General features: G+C 39.1%; 1 protein-coding gene across 2 annotated transcripts in view; it reads right to left on the bottom strand.

The window, feature by feature from the left end:
- nbas (NBAS subunit of NRZ tethering complex) overlaps positions 1 to 21,709 on the bottom strand; it is a 261,417-nt gene that overhangs the window by 225,016 nt on the left and 14,692 nt on the right. For both annotated transcript variants that reach the window (XM_043677491.1, XM_043677501.1), the window contains exons 5-11: positions 21,495 to 21,542; positions 20,738 to 20,781; positions 18,681 to 18,814; positions 15,512 to 15,645; positions 12,868 to 12,966; positions 9,707 to 9,845; positions 8,122 to 8,184 (exon numbers count right to left, since the gene is read on the bottom strand). In XM_043677491.1, the coding sequence (XP_043533426.1) occupies positions 8,122 to 8,184; positions 9,707 to 9,845; positions 12,868 to 12,966; positions 15,512 to 15,645; positions 18,681 to 18,814; positions 20,738 to 20,781; positions 21,495 to 21,542 (661 nt within the window). The remainder of the gene's footprint in view (positions 1 to 8,121; positions 8,185 to 9,706; positions 9,846 to 12,867; positions 12,967 to 15,511; positions 15,646 to 18,680; positions 18,815 to 20,737; positions 20,782 to 21,494; positions 21,543 to 21,709) is intronic.

Raw genomic sequence — 21,709 nt, 5'->3', positions numbered from 1 at the left:
TAGCCAGTGGAACTCACCAATACTGTTATCTCTCTTATTTGCTTTGCAGTTCAATTCTCCGGCACGTCGAGTGTAACAGGCGTTTCGTCCATGTTTCCAATGCATTATAACTTGTAGCCTTCCTTCTGCCAATTTCTGATTCCAAACAAGTGAAACTGTACTATCTTAGCTTCTAGTTCAGCAGGCTGCTTTTATGCAATCTTAGTTCTCTGTCGAAGGATTAAGCCATGCCTTCTCAAGAAGCACTTGCCTTAAAATCCAAAATTCCATTCTCCTTTCATTTGTTTCATGCATGGATTCGGATGGCTGCACAACTAACACACCTTCCTTTTTGACAATTTTCAAGTACAGGCAGACATTCCTTTATCCAAAATCCAAAAAGCTCCAAAATCCAAAGTTTTTCCCTGAACCTTTTTTCTCAATAACCATGTTGTTTGGTGTGCAAACAATGAACTCAACTCCACACCACTTGACCCACGTCACTCAGGTGTGACAGAGGAGTAAGTCCAGCACTGGCAGGTGTCAATTGCTTGGTGCTTGTCGTAATCATAGGTGCATTTGCTGTTTGGTCATTTAGTTTTATTTTTACTATGAATTTGTCATTTAATCCTTTATCCAAACAATTCCAAAATCCGAAACACAGCTGGTCCGGAGGGTTGGGAATAAAGGATTGTCTACCTGTAGCCATTCAGCGGTTTTCCTCCAACTGTGACCACTTGGTAGGCTTACTCTGATGGCACACGTTGTTTGAGGCAAAAGTGAGGACTGCAGATGCTGGAGATCAGTGTCATGATTAGAGTAGTGCTGGTAAAGCAAATCAGGTCAGGCAGCATCCGAGGAGCCCGCAACATCGATTCTCCTGCTCCTCAGATGCTGACTGGCCGGCTGTGCTTTTCCAGCACCACTCTAATCTTGACACTTGAATTTTAGCTTTGTCTGAAGTTGTTCTCCAGTTTCTCTGAAACACAAAATTCTCTTGCTGTTATGCAGTTATTGGTCTTCCCTGCAATTTCAGTAACTTTCAGTAAAAATGCTTCTGTATACTACTTGTTTTTTCCTCTAGGACATTTTTAGACAAAATTATGGAGGAATGTCAAAACCTCATCTAGATATATGACTGTATTTCACGATGTTGGTTGTCACCTGACTCTTTCACACCGAACTGTCTATCGCATCACATGATAGCACAAAAAAATTCATTTCCTCATCTTAACATTTATGTACAGGATATTACCTTGGCTCACAAATGTGATCTGTTATCTGTGAAGAACAAAGGTCGACCTTTACACAAGATGTATGGAAAATTCAAGATTGTTTTGGCCAAAAATAGGGCACAGGATTGACTATTACTCAAGTATAAACCGTATTCTATGACAAGAACATTGCAGTCATCAAAACAATACATCCATTGTCCATGATCACACTGGAGACCTTCAGAAAGAATGGCATAAGAAAATGCAAGCATGTTTAATTAAAATAGCATTGTTATTATTTTGTTTGATAGAAAGAGGATGTTGCCAGGGTTGGAGGATTTGAGCTATAGGGAAAGGCTGAACAGGCTAGGGCTATTTTCCCTGGAGCGTCGGAGGCTGAGGGGCGACCTTATAGAGGTTTACAAAATCATGAGGGGCATGGATAAGATAAAGAGACGAAGTCTTTTCCCCAAGGTCGGGGAGTCCAGAACGAGAGGGCATAGGTTCAGGGTGAGAAGGGAAAGATATAAAAGAGATCTGTGGGACAACTTTTTCATGCAGAGGGTGGTACATGTATGGAATGAGCTGCCAGAGGAAGTGGTGGAAGCTGGTACAATTGCAACATTTAAGAGGCATTTGGATGGGTATATTAATAGGAAGGGTTTGGAGGGATATGGGCCGGGTGCTGGCAGGTGGGACTAGATTGGGTTGGGATACCTGGTCGGCATGGACGGGTTGGACCGAAGGGTCTGTTTCCATGCTGTACATCTCTATGACTCTAAAAGGCAAACATTAAGGTACCCTTTGTTTTTCAATTTAAAGACAAACAGAAAAATAGACAAGGAGAAAGAGGGGTTTCATTAATTAACAATGTCAATGCCAGCCCGAAACGTCGACTCTCTTGTTCCTTGGATGCTGCCTGATCGGCTGTGCTTTTCCAGCACCACACTCTTCGACAGATAAATATACAACTCGAGTTTTGTGTAATTGAAAACGCAATTGCACAATATCTGGAAAAATGACGCAAAGAAATGTAAAGATAACTATACATAACCATTACACACAGCTGTATAAACAAAATTTAAAACAATCTTCAACAATTAAAATCTCAAGACATATCATTTCATTAGTATTTTTACAATTATGTTTCGCAGCAAATAACATCATGACAGTTTCAAAGTATTCAAAGTTCCTGAAGAAGGGCTTATGCCCGAAACGTCGATTCTCCTGTTCCTTGGATGCTGCCTGACCTGCTGCGCTTTTCCAGCAACACATTTTCAGCTCTGATCTCCAGCATCTGCAGTCCTCACTTTCTCCTCCAGTTTCAAAGCATTATATGGTGCAAGAACTGAATAAATATTTTGAAGAATGCCCAGCAGTTTCATGTTGTTTGGTTGTTCCAAAAGCAGGTTTCTCCACAACTTATTGATGCAGGTGCTGCAATTGCCTAATTTCGGAGTTGTATTATGCACACCTGAAGTGCCTCACAATGTTTTTTTCTCAAACTGTAAAACTAGGGCAAGAATGCAATTTCTTACAAACTTATTTTAACAGTGATACTAACACCGTGCTGTAATACTGCAATTGGTATTAAAAAGCCCTCAATGATCATAGTTTCTTTTTTAATATTGTTTTTGGTGGCTTATTCCTTAGGTATGAGTGGACAACATTTACCAGGAAATGGACTCAAGTTAAAAATTTCAGAACACACCTGCATTTCTGATTCACTCTTTTTAAGTAATTCTCCCACACAGTTACAAGCAACATAAAAAACAGGCATGTGTTCACTAATGATACCTGACACAATTCTTCCCATTCGATAACAGCACACTCGGATGTCAATTGCTTATTCAATACCACAAGTATTCGCAGGCAATGTTCTCAATCCTCTAATGGAATGTCATCATAAATCAAGACTGCACTTAAATCTTTTGTCGAGGCTTACTGATTTAGTGCATATTAACACTGGTCAACAACCATAATAACTGATCATTCTTTGGATATGATTATCTTGAGCATTAAATGAGTGTCTTAAATCAGGAAAACATTGAATGAGGCTCTCTCATGATATCACACCTGTTCAATCCAATGTGTTCATTAATTAACATAATGTGTACTGCCTGCTGAGTCTGGGCTTTTACTAAGCATTTCACGTCAGGAAAAGTGCAAGTATTTGCCTCTTGCATGGGGTGAACAAAATCAAATTTTCATAATATTTCAAGATGACAGATCTGGAGCTGGCTGAACAACAAGAAGCATTAGTAGTATCTCAGGAGTTTTAACAACACTGTAAAACTCGAGCATGCAAAGTCTAAATGAAAATCACTAATTTTGATGATCAAAACCTTTAGAGAAAAGGTTTAATAAATGAAGCTTCAGCTGAAACAGAGATGGTAAAAGTACATATAGTGCAGCGCAGACATTTTGAAACTTGGAAATGTTTGCAGTAGAGTCACAAGCTGCGCTAGCATTTATTGCCCATTATTATTTGCCATTGAGAAGGTGATGGTGGCCTGTCTTCTTGAACCATTGTATGGATATGCTCACAATGCTATAAAGGGACCTCAAGGACTTTGATTCAGTGAGTGAAGGAATACCAATTTAGTTGCACATCAGAATGGCGCGTGGCTTGGGAGGAAAGTTACAGCTGTTGATACATATGATAGGCTTGTCCTTCAAAATGATACAGGTTGAGAGCTCAGAAGGTGCTATCAAAGAGGTCTGTGAGAGTTGGGGCTCATCTTCCAAGTATCATACATTGCTTGTCGTTGAGCGCAGTGGTAGAGAGAGTGAAGGAGTAAATGGTCAAGGTGGTGGCTGAGGTCCTGATCATTAGGGCTCTTTTGCCCTCGATGGTGTCAACTTCCCTAACAGCTATTGGCGCTGCACTCGTCCAGACAAGTGGGTTGTATTTCATCACAGTCCCAACTTCAGCACTTGATATAGCAGTGTCTTTGGAGATTCTGGAGGAGGGTTACTCACTGTGGGATGCCAAAGCTCTGCCCTGCTCTTGTAACCTTCGTGTGTGTATATATATATATATATATATATATATGCCTAGTTGACGTTAGTTTCTGTTCAATAGCAACTCCTCGGTTGTTGAAAGTGGGGAATTCAGCAATGATCATTCAAGGTCACTGGTAGTTGGTTAGATTTTCTCTTTTTTAAGAGGGTCTTTGCTTGGAAAGAAAAATGTCAGTTTCACTTGTCAACCCTGTGTAATGCTGCTCCTTTAACAAGGTCATGATGTCCTGGCCTTTTTTTCCTGAGGTTGTAAAAGGCACAGACTCCGAGAAGTCTAAGTTTGAAGGATTTTAGGGCCAATTTGATTATAGCTAACAGACACTGCATCAGACAAAGGCTTTCAAATTTACAAAACAGACTTGTACAATGAAAGGGGAGTGGCCAGTTATCCCAGCTCAGCTTTTCTCTGGCTTGATTTGGGTTTTGGCAGTCTGGCTATTCAGTGAAAGCAGTCAGGCAGTTGCGAAGCTGCTGAACCCAAGGAAGTAGGTCCATGCTGATCCTCCCTCTCTCTGACTTCTTTCCTGTAAGACCCTGTGTTGGATTTTACCTATTGTGCCAAGGGGTGTTTATTGGGATTGTTGCAAGTGTTGGGAACAGCATCATTAAGTTGGTGTAATCTGTTTGGTTTTCAGTTAAGTTATTCGGTATTCTGTTTGCTTTTATTGATGTTTCATTTAGTAATCTTGTAAATAAATTCTGTTTTGTTTAAAACTAAGTGGTTTGACCACGTGCAACACTCCTGGAATAGGGACGGCATGGTGGCTCAGTGGTTAGCACTGCTGCCTCACAGCACCAGGGTCACAGGTTCAATTCCAGCCTTGGGTGATCGTCTGTGTGGAGTTTGCACATTCTCCCCGTGTCTGCGTGGGTTTCCTCCCACAGTTCCAAAGATGTGCAGGTCAGGTGGATTGGCCATGCTAAATTGCCTATAGTGTTAGGTGCATTAGTCAGAGGGAAATGGGTCTGGGTGGGTTACTCTTCAGAGGGTCAGTGTGGACTGGTTGGGCCGAAGGGCCTGTTTCCACACTGTAGGGAATCTAATCTAATCTGCATTAGATCTGCTTCAATCAACTGGCAAAGTTATTTTCTTGAAATGTTTTGAGGGGTGTCTAGCCTGGTCCTTCATAACTCCTACCAGGATGTCCAACAAGTCTTGCTGCATATGGACATGGACTGCTTCAGCATCTGAGAAACTGAAAATACTGCTAAGCCTAATGTAATCATCAGTGAACATTCTCACTTCTGACCTTATGATGGAGCCAGGTCATTAATGAAGCAGCTGAAGAGGATTGGGCTAAGCTCACTACCCTGAGTACTCCTGCAGAGATTCCCTAGAATTTAGATGATTCACTTCCAGCAACCATAACCATTTTTCTTTTTATTATATATGACTCCAACCAGCGGAAAACTTTCTCTCAGATTTCACTGACTCCAGTTTAACTGGGGCTCCTCAAATACTACCTTGATGTCAAGGACAGTCATTTAACCTCCAAATTTCAGCTCTTTTGTTCATGCTTGGATCATGGCTGTCATGAGGTCAGGAGCAGAGTGGCTTAGACAGACCCAGACGGACTGTCAGCAAGTGGATTATTCTGTAGGAAGGCTGCTTGACAGCACTGTCAACATCACTTACATAGAAAACAGGAACAAGAACGGGTCATTGAGCATGCTCAGCGGTTCAATATGATCATGGTTGACTGTCCAACTCAGTACCCTGTTTCCACTTTCACCCTACACCCTTTGATCCCTTTAGCTGTATGAACTTTATCAATCAGTTTCTTTAAAATCACTTCACTGCAGCACATGTTCAATGCTTTTTGCCTTCTGCACGGACCTCAAAGGTCAGCGTGAAGCAGTGACTTCCGGAACTGGTAGTCCATGCTGCAATTAATGTCAGCATGCCGACTGCCATGTGCAGAACGTTGGTAAATGGCTGAAGACTGGGACCTTGGATGCGAGGAACTTCAGGAGGAGGATGAGTTGGATCATTCAGTTGGCAATTCTAGTTAAAAATGGATACAAATGCTTCAGCTTTGTCTTTTGCACAGATGCACTTTGTTTAAGGATGGAGATATTATGGGCACTGCCTTCTCCTGTTATTGCTTCAGTGTGAACCACTGCTCATGACAGCATGTGGCATGACTGCAGACCTTAGATCAAATCTGTTGGTTGAGAGATTTTTTAGCCCATCTATCACAAGCAGTTTCTGCTGTTTATCATGTATGTTGTCCTGTAAATTACATCATTAGGTTGACACCTCATTTTTAGGTATGCCCAACTACACTCTTTATTGAACCAGTGTTGGTCCCGAACTTGGTATTGGTGGAGTGGGGGACATCCTGGAGAAAGAGGTTACAGATTTTGGTTCAATGCAGCTCCTCTGTAGTTGCTAATGTTCCACAGTGCCTAATCTTGAGACACAGATCTGTTAATAATTCTAAATCATTCAGTACGATGTCAGTGCCATTCAACATGATGAGCGTATCCTCAATGAGAACATGGGACTTTATCCCGACAAGATACGTGTGAGGTGGTCATTCCCATCAATACTGTCATGGGCAAAAGCAAATGTGATAAATAACTTAGTGAGGATGAGGTCATGTACGGTTTTCCCTCTTGTAATCTCAGACCCACTCTTGCAGATCGGTCAGTCAGGGTCCTCTTCGTGATGGAGGTAATAGGCTTTGTTTGACCTGATACCTTCAGACTTCATGGCATCCAAAACCAATGCTGAAGACTCCCCACATCAACCCGCTATTGTGTTTCTGATGCCCAGATTAGTGATCCATCTAGTTTTATCCTACTCTTACACTTTGTAGAGCTGTTATATACAGTAAGGTGCCTTCCTGGTCATTTCAGATGGCATTTAAGAATCAAATTGCTGTAGATGTGGAGTCACAGGTAGGCTCGACCTGGTAAGGACAGTAATGACTTCATAATCACCATAGTTCTTTTTAAATTAGCCATTAATTAATTGAATCAAAAGTTCACCATCTACTATGGTTGGACTCTGGATTATTAATGTTAGTGCGTAATTGATTTATTTTACACGAATGAAAATAGTGTCCAAGCAAAGTTTGATTGCATAAGAAGATAGGGCTTGTAACTCATAGCAACTTGTTTCTCGCTTCATACTGAGAGGTACTGTAAACAAATGGTTACATTTTTCCAAATTGAATAGAATACCACAATTGATAATGAGCAGATAGGAGGACATTTCATTACAAGTGCAAATGTCAACCTCGTTTTAGACATATGTAATTCAACACAAAACAAAACCACTTTCAGAAACGTAAATGTCCATGGAATAGGTGTGGTGTTTTGCACCATTGGGTAGATGCAGGTTTATAGTTCTCGCTCACTAAAAAATATAACTGCCAGAAGTTGAAATCATAAAGTTTCTCACTATTGTTGGAAGACTTTTAAAACAACCAATCTTTCCACTCTTTATTCCACTAAAATATTTCGCAAAACTCCCTCAAACCAAGTTGCTGGTTCTCTGGTTCTAATGCCTTCCTAATGGTGTCAAATGTAGTTTGATAATGTTCCTGTGAAGCATCTTTAAACATTTTCCTCTATTAAAGATGCTCCATAAATCAAAGCTGCTGATAGTTGCCCGTTCATTCCAAAAATTGTGTGTGTTTTCCACTATGTCAAGTCAGATCCAAAAAGCAGATTTGAGCCATGTGATTAGGTGGAAAGGTACAAGATGGGGATCTTACCTCTAATCACCTGACCAGACTGCTTACCAGCAGCCTCAGGACAAAAGGACAATTAAAACATTAACATTAGGGTTTATTTTTCCAATGTGAGCTGAAAGTTTAAAATTATTAGTCAAGTGGAATAGGATTTACGTAACACACACTGTACTCAGGATGATGACTTTGTTTCACAGTCTTACCTGCTTTGGTTCCTGTCTCCACAATCCTCGTAAACTGAGCAACTTTAACAGCCCTCTTTGTGACTGTAAACAAAGCAGAGGTTGTAGGTTATAGTTTCAATGTGACACAATAAAATAATGTTATCTCGGCTGTTTCATACATAGCTGCCCACGGGAAGAGTGGAAGGAGATCTGTGACATACTATTAGAATTAAAAAAGAAACAGGCTTAACCCTAACCGGACTGACTAATTCTGACTGAGGCAAAATCTTCCAAACCTTCTGAGATACCCGAGAGACAAAGGATTGGGTATTTCAGACTTCCGTTTGATTAAAAAAAAGGGAGAAAGAAAAAAAAAGGCTCACCACTTCAATGTCAGTGGTAGAGAGACATTTGGAAATGTTAAAAAGAACAGTTCTGCAACTAGTAAATGAAAGTCTACATGGATTTCTAGCAAAAAATCAAATTCCCTTAATTTGATTGATATTTTTGATGAGGTGATGAGGATGTGGATGAGGTCTTTGCAGCCAAAGTAGAACTTCCAAAATGCATACTATGTAGTTACACGTATCCATGGGACAGAGAGAGCAGAGGCAGCATCAGAACAAAAGAAATATCGACGCCAGAATTAGAAGAGTAGAATCCCGAGTGTGGAAACAGGTCCATCGGCCTAACACATCCACACCGACCCTCTGAAGAGTAAGCCACCCCGATCCATTCCCTACCCAATTACTCTACATTTACCCTGACTAATGCACCTAACCTGCACATCTCTGAACATTATGGGCAATTTAGTTTAGCCAATTCACCTAACCTGCACATCATCGGATTGTGGGAGGAAACCGGAGCACCCAGAGAAAATCCACAGACATTGGGAGAACATGCAAACTCCACACAGTCACCTGAGGCTGGAATCGAACGCGGGTCCCTGGTGCTGTGAGGCAGCAGTGCTCACCACTGAGCCACCATGCCTGAAGAAGGAACTCCAGCTCTTGACCTCGCAGATGGCTTAACAGATGTTTCTGATCACAAAATAAAACCCTTGCTACATTTATTTTTTTAAAAGTACTCATGCCAGATACGATGAGAATGACATAATTTCCTGCCGCTGTACAATTGAGCAATTCTCTTGTAATGCTAACCTGTAAATTGCAAGTTTCTCTTGGAGATGCAACCAGTACACGATCTTCAAATTGAACTTATCAGTTCTAACACTGATATTGTATCCAGATTCTACGCCTTGAGGAACTTCAGCCTCCGATTATCGAAATGGTTTTCCCACTATTATAGATATTGATTCACTAATAGCCGTCAAAATGGGAACTAGATAAATATCTTTTGAAGATAGAATGAGTGAGTGGGATGAATTAGGTTGCTCTTCAATGAAACTGGCAAAACTAGATGGGCTGAACAGTCTCTTTCTAAACTGTACAGTTCACTGGTTTTATGTTCTTCAAATGAATGATTGTGCAAATTAGTTTCTCCAATTGCAGCATTTTATATAAACTGTGAACTTTATGGCCAAAATTTTGTTCATTTAAATTCTGCCAATGCAATACACATGCTATTCATTTAAACAAAACTACAAAAAAATTTTTCTACTTACACCAGCAACATCATCTTCATAGTTGGTGACCTGCTTGTAGTAGGGTGCACCAGAAAGAACCCGCCACGCAGTTATCCCATAACTGCTAGCTTTAGAGATTCCTTCTTCACTGGTTTCACAGCCTCCTACCAGAAGTAACCTGCATCATTATAAATTCTGCCTTTAATACTGTACAAAATAATTGCTTTTACACAGATGCAAATGGTGCTTTAAAAAAATGCACAATACCCTTTCCTTAACTCAATCATTCATCCTTCATGTCTTTGGACAGCTATATACCAAACTACACGCCTTAATGAATGGTATTGGGTAGAATGTTAAAGAAAATACTGTTTACAACCTTCCTAGTTATGTTTGTAAAGTAACTCAAATTTTAGTAGGGCAAAATACATTCAACAACACATTTTATGCTTGCATAATAATGCTTTAGGGCATTATAATTTCCCCCGCATAAAAGATTATTTGCATGTTTTTAATATTATGAATTAGGAGCAGAACTACATCATTCCGCCCTGAAATAAATTCACAGTGGCTTGGTAGCCCGTCACCAAGTGACCTTTTATTTACATGTGGAAAGTCCTTGACATTGATCCAGCTTCCTCAAAGCCAGGTCTCAAAGTGAACAGGATATCTGACACTCCTGTTTATGTCAGTCATCTAAGGCTCCTTGATTGGAGCAGATTAACAGCCCCAATCTGGCTGATCTCGTTATGAACACTTCAGGCTCCTCATGCCTGCTTCATCATTCAGTGGGATTATGGTGAGTTTTGAATTCCATCTTCCCATCTACTTCCAGTAAACTTAGATTTCTATTCAGAAAGTAAATCAATATACAACTACTTTAAGGTCATTTAATGACTGTACCTTCACTGCTTTCTGTAGCAGCATTCCACAGATGTTGAGAGAATTCACTAAGAAAAAAATAATTTCCACTTCTGTCTGAAAATGGTGACCCCAGTTTTTAAATTAGTGCTCCTTAATTCTGGAGCCATCCATAAGAGAGGCAACCACTTTATCATGATCTCTAAGCATCTTATTTACTTCAATCAAGTCACCCCTAAGTCTTCCAAACAACAGGGAAACAAGCTCAGTCTGTCCAACCTGCCTTCATAAGACAACTCATTCATTCCAGGCTTTCAATCTGGTAAACCTCCTCTGAAACATCTCCAATGGATCTGTATTGTTCCTTAAATAAGAGAGCAAAACTGCACAACCTTCTGAGATATGGACTCACCAAGGCCCAATAAAACCAAAGCACAATATTACTACTTGTAATTTTATTTTCTCTAGTTATAAAGGATAAAATTCTATTATCAGTCTAAGACAAGACTGTGAAGCAGATGTTGGCCATTCATCCCATCAAATCTGCTCTGCTATTCAATGAGATCATGGCTGCTCCGATCACCCTCAATTCCACTTCTAATAATCATTAAATATTGGAATCAAGCCTCTTGGAATTAAACTTACAAATCAATATCTTGCCACCACTGAAGTTTTCATTTTTCACACTATCTTTGGAATGACATATTAAAGAGAGGCTCTGTCAACCCTCTCTGGTGGGCACGAAGATTTCGTTACACTATTTTGTAGGGTAGTAGGGCAGTGATCAGTGTCCTACAAGTTGATGAACACATGAATTAGGAGCAGGAATCGGCCAGACACTTGTACACACTCCACCTTTCAATAATATGACGGCTAATTTAATTGTTGCATAGATTCCACATTCTCACATATTACTGATAATCTTGGACTTCACTGGTCAGGATTCATGGTGATCAAAAAAATGCCTTAAAATATTCAATGACTATGCTTCCACACTATGGATAATAGAGTTTCAAAGAAGACTAAAAAGATCTGCTCATTCCCATCTTAAATGAGAAATCTTTTTTTTAAATTGTGTCCCCTATTTCTAATCTTATCCTTTCAGTACCCATCCTATTGAGTCCCCTCAGGATCCAATGTTTCAATAAAATCACCTCTCCTGGTCAAAGTTTGTCCTTCAATATCACAAAAACACACTCAGTGGTCATTATTGCATTTCTTTGTTCATGTTCATGGTAAGCAAATTAATTATTTCACTCCTGCTTTCCTACCGTGCAACCATCACTACATTTCCAAAATACTTAACTGCCTGCAAAGAATTTTGAGATATTCAGTGACTACAAAAGACATGGACAAATGCAAGTTTTCTACTTGAAGAGAGACAATTCAGCAGCATTTCTGTTTAAAGATGCTGACTGTGTTACTGTGTATTTCCAGTATTTGTAAGTTGACAGACTATTAGCAAGATACCAGCACAAGTTCAATACAGTTACTCAGAAACCATATAATTGCAATTTAGTTTTGCTGTTCTCACCCTTTCAAAACAAATACTTAAATAATTTGATCACTTTCATGCAGGTTAATAGTTTAGAATCTGGGGAGATAGTACAATATTTGAACTGAAGTAGTTAAAATACATACACTCCATGCCCACAGCAATGTGGCTAATTCCTCTGAAACAATCTAGCAAGTCACTCAGTTGCATTAGAGTACTACAAGATCTTCATAAAAGGAACGAAAACCAGATAGATCACCTAGCAAGCAACCTGAAGCAACAAAAGCAACCAAAGCCTTGTTCACCCTGTAAGACCTTCCAACCAACATTGTGAATCATGGCGGACAATTAAAGAACCAACAGGAGTCTCCACCATTATCCCCGTCCTCAATGATGCACTTTTAAGCCAGTAGTACCAAGTTGGGGAATATTGCCATCCCTTCATTGTCGTTGGGTCAAATTAGGAACTAACATCCTAACACAACCATGGGTTTCTCTATACTCCAAAAACTGCAGTGATTCAAAGAGAGAGCTCACCATTAACTCCTCCAGAGCAATTAGGGATGGGCAATAAATGGTACCCTAACCAGCAATGCCACATTCCATGTCCAAACAAATAAAAATAAATGTTTAATCTGTACTAGTTGTGTATCCAATCGGTGTCTGAGAAAGATATGCAAAATGTTACATATTTGCTGAAGCAGTTTTCCTGTCCTGCTTTACAGCAAGCTTTGGTACCATACCCTGCCAACAGATTCAGCATTTGATATGCTGACCATTTCCAATAATTTACCAACTATACCAGAATACATTTCCATTACAGCATGTACAAAAGTGTACTTACTTGTGGCCAGAGTGATAGATCACTGTAATAACTCCATGAGAATAATGACTGTTAAAGTTGAAGCTGTGACTTTCTTGATAACTTTGCTGAGTTCCAACACTGCACAGGAAAAAAGAAAAAAAGACCAAAGAATTTCAAGATTTTGGAAAACAATCAATAAAATTGCTAGGGTTTTTTAAGAAGTCTAACAATTACAACTAACAACATTATTCAAGGAAGAAATTGGGCAGCAATTTCCAGCATTTGCATATTCACAGTTAAACAAGGAAATTAGAACATTTCGTGAAAAGGTCCTCTGCTTTACCATGAATATTGCTTTATTGACATCTCTCCAAAAGTTTCAACCTTCATGCACATACAACATGAAGCTGCTATCCTATGGACCAAGCAATCCAGAAAATATTTCGAGTTGTTTGTTCAATGTTAAGTGAATTTTAGTGCATCCCAAATGACTTTGCCAGCACAGAAAATTAAGAATTTAATTAAATTGAATATGGAGCACCATTCATTCAAACTTTAATTGCTGTTCAACATTTTAAAATTGACAAATTAAAATGAAATTTAAAAACAAACATGTCTTTTCTCTGTTCCAATCCTTTGTTCCTATCTTTACTCCACTTTGAGTACATGATGTAATATTAATTACCATTCTAATTTGCAGTTTCGAATTTAGACCCACCATGGTTCAGTCAAATGTCTTCAAGAAAATTGGCTGAGGAGACGCACAGTTGCTTGCCCCGTTCTCTCAGGTTACAGATCCACTGTTTGGGATCTACTTTGACTTGTTAATTATCACAAGTCACATTTCACTTGATCAATTCAATGGATAATACCACGTAATGATTTGGGAAGACAAAGTTTGAGATGCACACAAATGTTTGATGAGGTACATGTTTTAGTTGAGAAACATCAGGTTTATTCCGATAGCTCGTTTTCTGCCCTCTTAGGTGCCTCCAGATCAATGGAGAAAAGAAAAAGTATTTTTGAGAGACTGCAAAGTTCTGATACACAAACATACTTGGGACCAACATGGAAGGTTTAAAACTCTGCTGGGCTGATTTTCTTACTGCCATGAATCCTCTGCAAATATTTCTGATCCTGAGTTCAGAAGTCCGTAACTTTCCTGTGAACTTATCCGAAAAACATTAGCTAGTCTAATGCTCGAATTATCAACTGGCTAGCAACCTAGTGTCAAAACCAACGTACCAATCGCTCCCATCACATGCCCCATTCATCTTTAAGCCATGAATAAAGTTTTACCTAAACTAACAGGACTACCTTCAGGGCACGCACACCAACTTATCAAACTCTTCATTCATTCACTCACTTAGCCGTTCACTAAACCACACTCAAGATGTTTGCAAATTTACTTGAATACAGCTGCTAGAGGCATAAAAAAGAGGCATGTCCTCTACTTCGCTTAACTCTGCTTGATGGATTTATCTTGGAGATGCTGCACTGTCAACTTCTGCTTCAGCAGGAATTGAAAAATTTCAGAAATGCGTAGTGCAGCTGCCTTACAGTTTGCAAAGCCATTACTTAATTTCAATCCATGCTACACCAAATAATCTTCAGTAGAATTTGTTTTGTATATGAATCACTATAAATACATTGATGTAATTTGAAAATTAGAAATGATCAACACCTGCATGTGCTACCAGTTCTGACAGTGTAATTTTTTTTCCTGAAAAAGGAAATAATTGATTTATGTTTGTTAGAAATTAAGTTGAGTTGGCAATAAATGACATTATACAGATGGAAAGAGAGAGCAATGTTTCTACAGCTGGAATTTAATGCAAAATACTGTAAATTAATCTCAAAAATAGTCTCAGGGTAATTTCTAGATGGTATGAAGTTAAATAGAGTTGAGATTAGAGTGGTGCTGGAAGAGCACAGCAGGTCAGGCAGCATCCGAGGAGCAGGAAAAGCAAAGTTTTAGGCAAAAGCCCTTCATCAGGAATGCTTGATTCCTAATGAAGGGCTTTTGTCTGAAAAGTCGATTTTGCTGCACCTCGGATGCTGCCTGACCTGCTGTGCTTTTCCAGCACCACTCTAATCTAGCCTCTGATTTCCAGCATCTGCAGTCCTCACTTTTGCCTGAAGTTAAATACAGTGGATGCCCAAAGAGACTTGGAGGTTCAGGTGCATAGATCATTACAATGTCATGAACAGGTGCATAAAATAATCAAGAAAGCTAATGGAATATTGTTGTTTATATCTTGAGTAATGAAATACAAGAACGCAGAAATTATGCTGCAGTCATATGAAATGCTGAGTATGATGAGCAGATCTGGGCACCATACCTTAGGAAGGATATACTGGCCTTGGAAGGAGTACGACATAGGTTTACAAGAATAATACCTGGACTTCAGGGATTGAGTTATGAAGAGGCATTACACAAATTAGGCCTGTTTTCTTCAGAATGTAGAAGGTTAAGGGGTGATCTGATTGAAATCTTCAAAAGCTTAACAGGAAAAGAGTTTTCTTCTACAAATGGCATTGAATGCTGGATCCATTGTTAATATTAAATCAGAGACATACATTTTTGTTAAAAGATATTAGGAGATATTGAGTAAGGCCACAGAACAGCCATGATCTCAGTGTATGACGAGAGGGACTGAATGTTCCTAAAAATCTATCTTACCTGAGCCAGTAACTTTTCAGTTGCCCACGATAATTTATAACCAGAAGCTCTGTTGAACATTGAGCATTATCAGTAGACTCCAGGAATATCAATCCTGCCACAGCATAACTCAGGTCACCTGCAGAATTAGTAGTCTGAAAGAAAAGACAAAATTGCACGATTTGATATTAATCATTCAAAAACTTGTACTTGAATAACATAATCAAGACCTAACATTTCACAAATAAGGGAGTCCAATCACACAATATTTTTAAAAATCACTTAACAAAAGTAAACACCATGAAACAGGTATTCACTGTCTTCACTCATGATTTTTTTTCAATCATATCTTCTCCTGAACCTTTAATTGACTACAATCCTATTTCTAAAGAAATGTCCTCCATAATCGGATTCTGGGATTGTCACATGTCAATTGTCATTCAAATTTGAAAATGTGAGAAGCATCAAAATAAATCCGGTGGAGTGACTGAATTGATAAAGCAGCCGAAGATGGCTGGGTCTAGGACACAATCCTGAGGAACTCCTGAAGCTATTTCCTGTGGCTGAGATCATTAGCCAACAACAGTGACAATCATCATCTTTTGTGCCAATTAGACTAATAGCACGGTCTGTTATGACCAAGCTCGTGGCAGACATGAAAAAGATCAATAATGAATCTGACTTGATAGACCATAATGTTTAACTTTTACAGAGTGGTTACTGAGATAGTCAGTAATTGGACATATTCATACAAGACGGTCAAAGTCTTATAAATTAAAAAGAAACATAAATATACCATACAAAGTAAACATATTTTGGAAAGTTCTTAACATGAACAGCAAAAAGAAATACTGAATTCTTTTCCAAATATTCTCTTATTGCATCGCTTCCTAAGAGGGACAGGAACAGACAACTAACAAAATTCCAGGAAAAAACATTGGGCCTTTCCCAAACTCAGTATATTTGAACTGATGAAACAGCTTAGGACATCTTTCTCGCACCAAGGCCTTGGAGACTAACTGCTCTTCTGCTGGTATGGATGTGCTTGTGGCTCTTCATTGATTGTCTTTCTCCGGGTGTAAATCTTCAGTTATCTCACCAGACCTGCCTTGCTTGGGTATTTATCCTAAATCACATGATTCATTGGGTTAAAAATCGAACACATCAGGAGCAGCGCTTTGAAAGCTGGTGCTTCCAAATTAACCTGTTGCACTATAACCTGGTATTGTGCGATTTTTAACTTTGTACGCCCCAGTCCAACACCGGCTCCTCCAAATCATGATTTATTGGAAATACTATTTTGGCTCAATGCCAAAGTGTTCCTGACCTTGGAAAATATCACCTTCACAGAATTGAAAAAAAAAATTCACCTCTACTTTGGAACTCCCAAGTAATAATAAACACTTTAAACCTTCCTCATCGTCAACACTGCCTCCCTTCACTTTACTGATGATTGAGAGTAAATCATTGAAGAGATAACTAACCAGATTGAATTGGTTCTGCGTATTGTGAACAGACCATAGATAGTTAATTTTCCACATTGTCAGGTACATGCCAGAATTGTACTGTACTGGAAGAGCTTAGACTTGTACTCCAGTATTTCCTTACTCTCAACCTATACAGAAACAAAACATTTCTCTCTGCTTTCCATTCAAGTAGAGTTGGCGAGTCCTATTCCTCTGCATCAACCTGCATTGATCAAAGTGTTGATTAAATTGCAAACCTTCCTGATAGTTACTTTATGCCAAATGTAAGTTTGCTCACTGAGCTGGAAGGTTTGTTTTCAGACGTTTTGTCACCATACTAGGCAACATCATCAGCACTGGTGGTATGGCCCGCTTTTTGTGTGTGTGTTTAGGTTTCCTTGGGTTGGTGATGTCATTCCCTGTTCTTTTTCCCAGTGGTGATAAATGGGATCCTAGTTAATGTGTTTGTTGATGGAGTTCCGGTTGGAATGCCATGCTTCTAGGAATTCTCCTGAGTGTCCCTGTTTGGCTTGTCCTAGGATGGATGTGTTGTCCCAGTCAAAGTGGCGTCCTTCCTCATCTCTATGTGAGGATATTAGAGAGAGTGGGTCATGTCTTTTTGTGGCTAGTTGATATTAATGTATCCACGTGGCTAGTTTTCTGTCTGTTTGTCCAACGTAGTGTTTGTTACATTTCTTGCAAGGTATCTTGTAAATGACATTAGTTTAAAGTTGTCTGTATAGGGTCTTTCAAGTTCATTAACTGCTGTTTTAGTGTGTCGGTGGGTTTGTGGGCTACCATGATGCCAAGAGGTCTGAGTAGTCTGGCAGTCATTTCAGAGATGTCTTTGATGTAGGCTAAAATAAAAAGTAGGTCATACCACCTGTGCTTCACTGGAGGCTCACTGATGTTACCAAGTATGGTGACGAAACATCTGAAAACAAACCTTCCTGCTCAGCGAGCAAACTTACATCCAGAACCCCAACCTGAGTTACAAATCTTCTCAAAATTGGCTAACTTTATGATGCCTTCAATTATCGACATCACACCACATTCAATACATTTTTATGCTTTAAATTATTGGCAGAAAGAGCCATCAAAACAGACTGCAAGTACTGCATTATAAAGCATTCAAGCTGGACAAAATACTTTTATTTCAACCATTCTCTACATTTCTGTAAATAAGAAACTTCACCAAATAATTCAATCCAGTTCAATTTAGTGTATTACCACTCTATGATGACCACATAAAAATTAAACACATGCATTCATGGTAAAAATATTTTCCCCTTAACTTTTCCCAACAATATCCCTCACAGCACAAGGGACCCAGGTTTGATTTGACCCTCAGACCCTCTGTGTGGAGTTTGCACATTCTCATGTGTGTGTGGATTTCGTTTGGGCGCTCTGGTTTTCTCCCACAGTCCAAAGATGTGGATTGACCATGCTAAATTGCCTACAGTGTCCAGGGACGTGCACGTTAGCTGGGTTAGCCATATGAAATGCAGGGTTACAGGAACAGGATAAGTAGTTGGGTCTGGGTGGGATGCTCTTTGGAGGATCAGTGTGTGCCTGTTTCCACACTGTACGGATTCAATGAAATCTTACATACTCAAGATGTTCTGGACCTGAAAGCCCACAGGACAAAACAGGCACATCATTTACAGGGAATGATACTTTGCACATTTACGTTTAAAAAATAGAAGATGATATTTCAGTGGTACCTGTGGAATGATGAAAAGTTCACTGCCCATCAAATCAAACACTTTCACTGTGCCTGAACTGTCAGCATAAGCCAACAGTGTACAATCATGACTCCACGTCACATGACGCCACTGAGGGTGTGGATCTTTTGGAACTATGGACAGATATAAAGAGGAATTGTTAATTTTTTTATACTTTTAACATCCAAACAAGTCACACCATTAATATATCAGCACAATGAGTTTTGGAAAGAAAACTAGCTTTCATCCACTGCCTGAAAGACAGCTGTAAAGAAATAATTAGTCACTAGATACATCATCTATTTAGTGTCAGTTTCTTCAAGCAGTTCCTTAACAAAAAACAATGCTGTGATTCAACTATCCTAGTTATCTTTCAATCCACCAAATTAAAAACATGCAACACATATCAATCAAATTGAGATAGCAATGATAAGGACACAGATTTAAAAAAAACAGGTTCCTGCAGGATGCTAAATGCATTTGTTAAGATCTAAGTTTATTTTGCATTCTAATGATAAAAAGTAGCTGTACGAACATTATCTGTGGTGAAGATTTAGCTGAGCCACGTAAACATTTTTCAACCACTAACCTTAGAACTTTACAGCACTGGAAAAGGTCATAAGCATTTCAGAAACTCTGTTCTATAAATTCCAATCTGATGCTCACTCAAATCATCCACATCTTTCTAAATTTTACTGATCACATTAGCATCACTAAACCACAAACATTTACATGAATCTCAAACTTTTCAACTCGGGGAAACCCAAAAGATTATCAACTTACAGTTAAAAGGTACATGAATGGTGTCAAAGATGCCCTGTTCAGTGCATCTGCTGCAAGCTATGATGCAAAGAGTCAGCAATTGCATAAGGAATGGAAACTAGTTGAGTAGTGAGTTGCTCAAATGGGCAAACAAGACCGCATAGCAGGTTCCTTAAACAGCAGGTAACCTACTGAAAGATCAATCTCGAGGGGTTAACTACATATTGGGATGTTTTTAAGCTTGCGATTTTTGAGAACATTTGTAGCTCAGGTTGAGGTTCAGGTTGTAAGTTTGTTCACTGGGCTGTGAGGTTTGTTCTCAGACATTTTGTCACCATGTTAGGTAACATCTTCAGTGAGTCTCCTTTGAAGTGCTGGTGTATTGTCCTGATTTCTATTTGTGTCTTGGTCTCTTAAAATGGGTGATATCATTTCCGGTTCTTTTCCTCAGAGGCTGCTAAGTGGAGTCCAAATCGATGGAGTTCCGGTTTGAATGCCAGGCCTCCAGGAATTCTCATCTGTCTCTCTGTTTAACCTGTCCTAGGATGGATGTATTGTCCCAGTCAAGATGGTGTTCTTCTTCGTCTGTGTCTAAGGATACTAGTGATAGTTGGTCATATCTTCTGGTGGTTAGTTGGTACTCGTGTATCCTAGTGACTAGTTTCCTGCCTGTCTGTCTGATATAGCGTTTGTTGCAATCCTTACAGGGTCTGCAGTTCTTGCAGGGTATTCTACAGACTCTACAAGGACTGCAACAAACACTATATCGGACATTCAGGCAGGAAACTAGCCACCAGGATACACGAGCACCAGCGAGCACTAGCATCCTTACATACAGATGAAGAAGGACACAACTTCGACTGGGACAACACATCCCTCCGAGGACAGGCTAATCAGAGACACGCACGGGAATTCCTATAGGCCTGGCATTCAAACCAGAACTCCTTCAATAAACACATAGATTTGGACCCCCTGAGAAAAAGAATCGAAATGATGTCACCCATCTTAACAGACCAAGACACAAATAGAAAGCAGGACAGTACACCAGCACTTCAATGGAGGCTCACTGATGATGTTACCTAGCATGATGACAAAACGTCTAGAACAAACCTACCAACTCAGTGAGCAAACTTACAACCTGATGTTTTTAAGTGCACAACAATCAATGATCAAAGATCAAATATGAACATTGATTACCATTGTAAAAAGATGACAACTAAATCCCATCTTCCAGCTTTCCTTTAAACAATAGAGTCCCTTAATGACAGTAGGGAACATTCTAATTGATACAGTACCTAGACATTTTCCAAAGACAGATCCAAATTCATCTCTTGCAGATCTGGAAAAAAATGTCAGAATTAAGGACTGAAAAATGTTAACTTTTGTTCAATTACTTTTGGACTCTCTCATTATTTCTTCAGAATATCTTCACCAATGGATAGTTAAACTTAACCATATTTGGTTAATTAACATTATGTAACTGAGCTACATGGTCTCGGACTGATCTGCCAAACTAAGTTTGCTGATCTCATTTGGGAAATTATGAACTGGAGGGTGAAAAGTGACAAAACAAAAATGAACTCCATCCTCAGACCGCCCCCACCACCATCTGGCTAACAGAAACTTTGATTTGCAAACTTTTCGATAGTCAGTTAGAAGCTGTATTGTGATCTGCATTGATTTGGAGGGGGAGCAAGAAGACAAAAAGGGAAAATAGAGCACCTCTAGTGGTATAATAAACCAACAGAAAACTGTTAGAAATCCCTCAATAAAGTCAGTAAATCACAATTACTTACTGAAGCAAAAATTTAAACAATTTGTTTGGATAAATAGGTATGGTTAAACAAAGTGGGTGGGAAGAGGCTTTTGTGGAGTCTAACCTTTGACACAAACGAGCTGAAACAAATGTCATGTCTCTGTACTGTAAATTACACACAACATTAACATATGACAGAAAAAAAAAGGTCAATTCATTCTACAACACTCATCCATCATACAAAAATTTAATAATATAATGAAAGAACTGGATATTTGATTGATATCATACAGTACCTGATTTCAATACATTGGTCCTGAACCACTGCCAACAATTTCCCATTACTGTCAGAAAACAGAACATAACTTTCAACAAAATTGTCATGCCTAAAAATAAAAAACTACAAACATAATTTCAAATGTAAAATTCTTAACCAGTATACTCAAAGGTTATTATGTGTTCTCAACAAAATTACTTAATGAGTTATAATATGCTAAAATATTTTTGCAAG

Source organism: Chiloscyllium plagiosum, chromosome 3 (genome assembly GCF_004010195.1).
Source record: "Chiloscyllium plagiosum isolate BGI_BamShark_2017 chromosome 3, ASM401019v2, whole genome shotgun sequence".
NCBI classification, from domain to species: domain Eukaryota; kingdom Metazoa; phylum Chordata; class Chondrichthyes; order Orectolobiformes; family Hemiscylliidae; genus Chiloscyllium; species Chiloscyllium plagiosum.
This window is presented reverse-complemented; position numbering and strand designations above follow the sequence as displayed.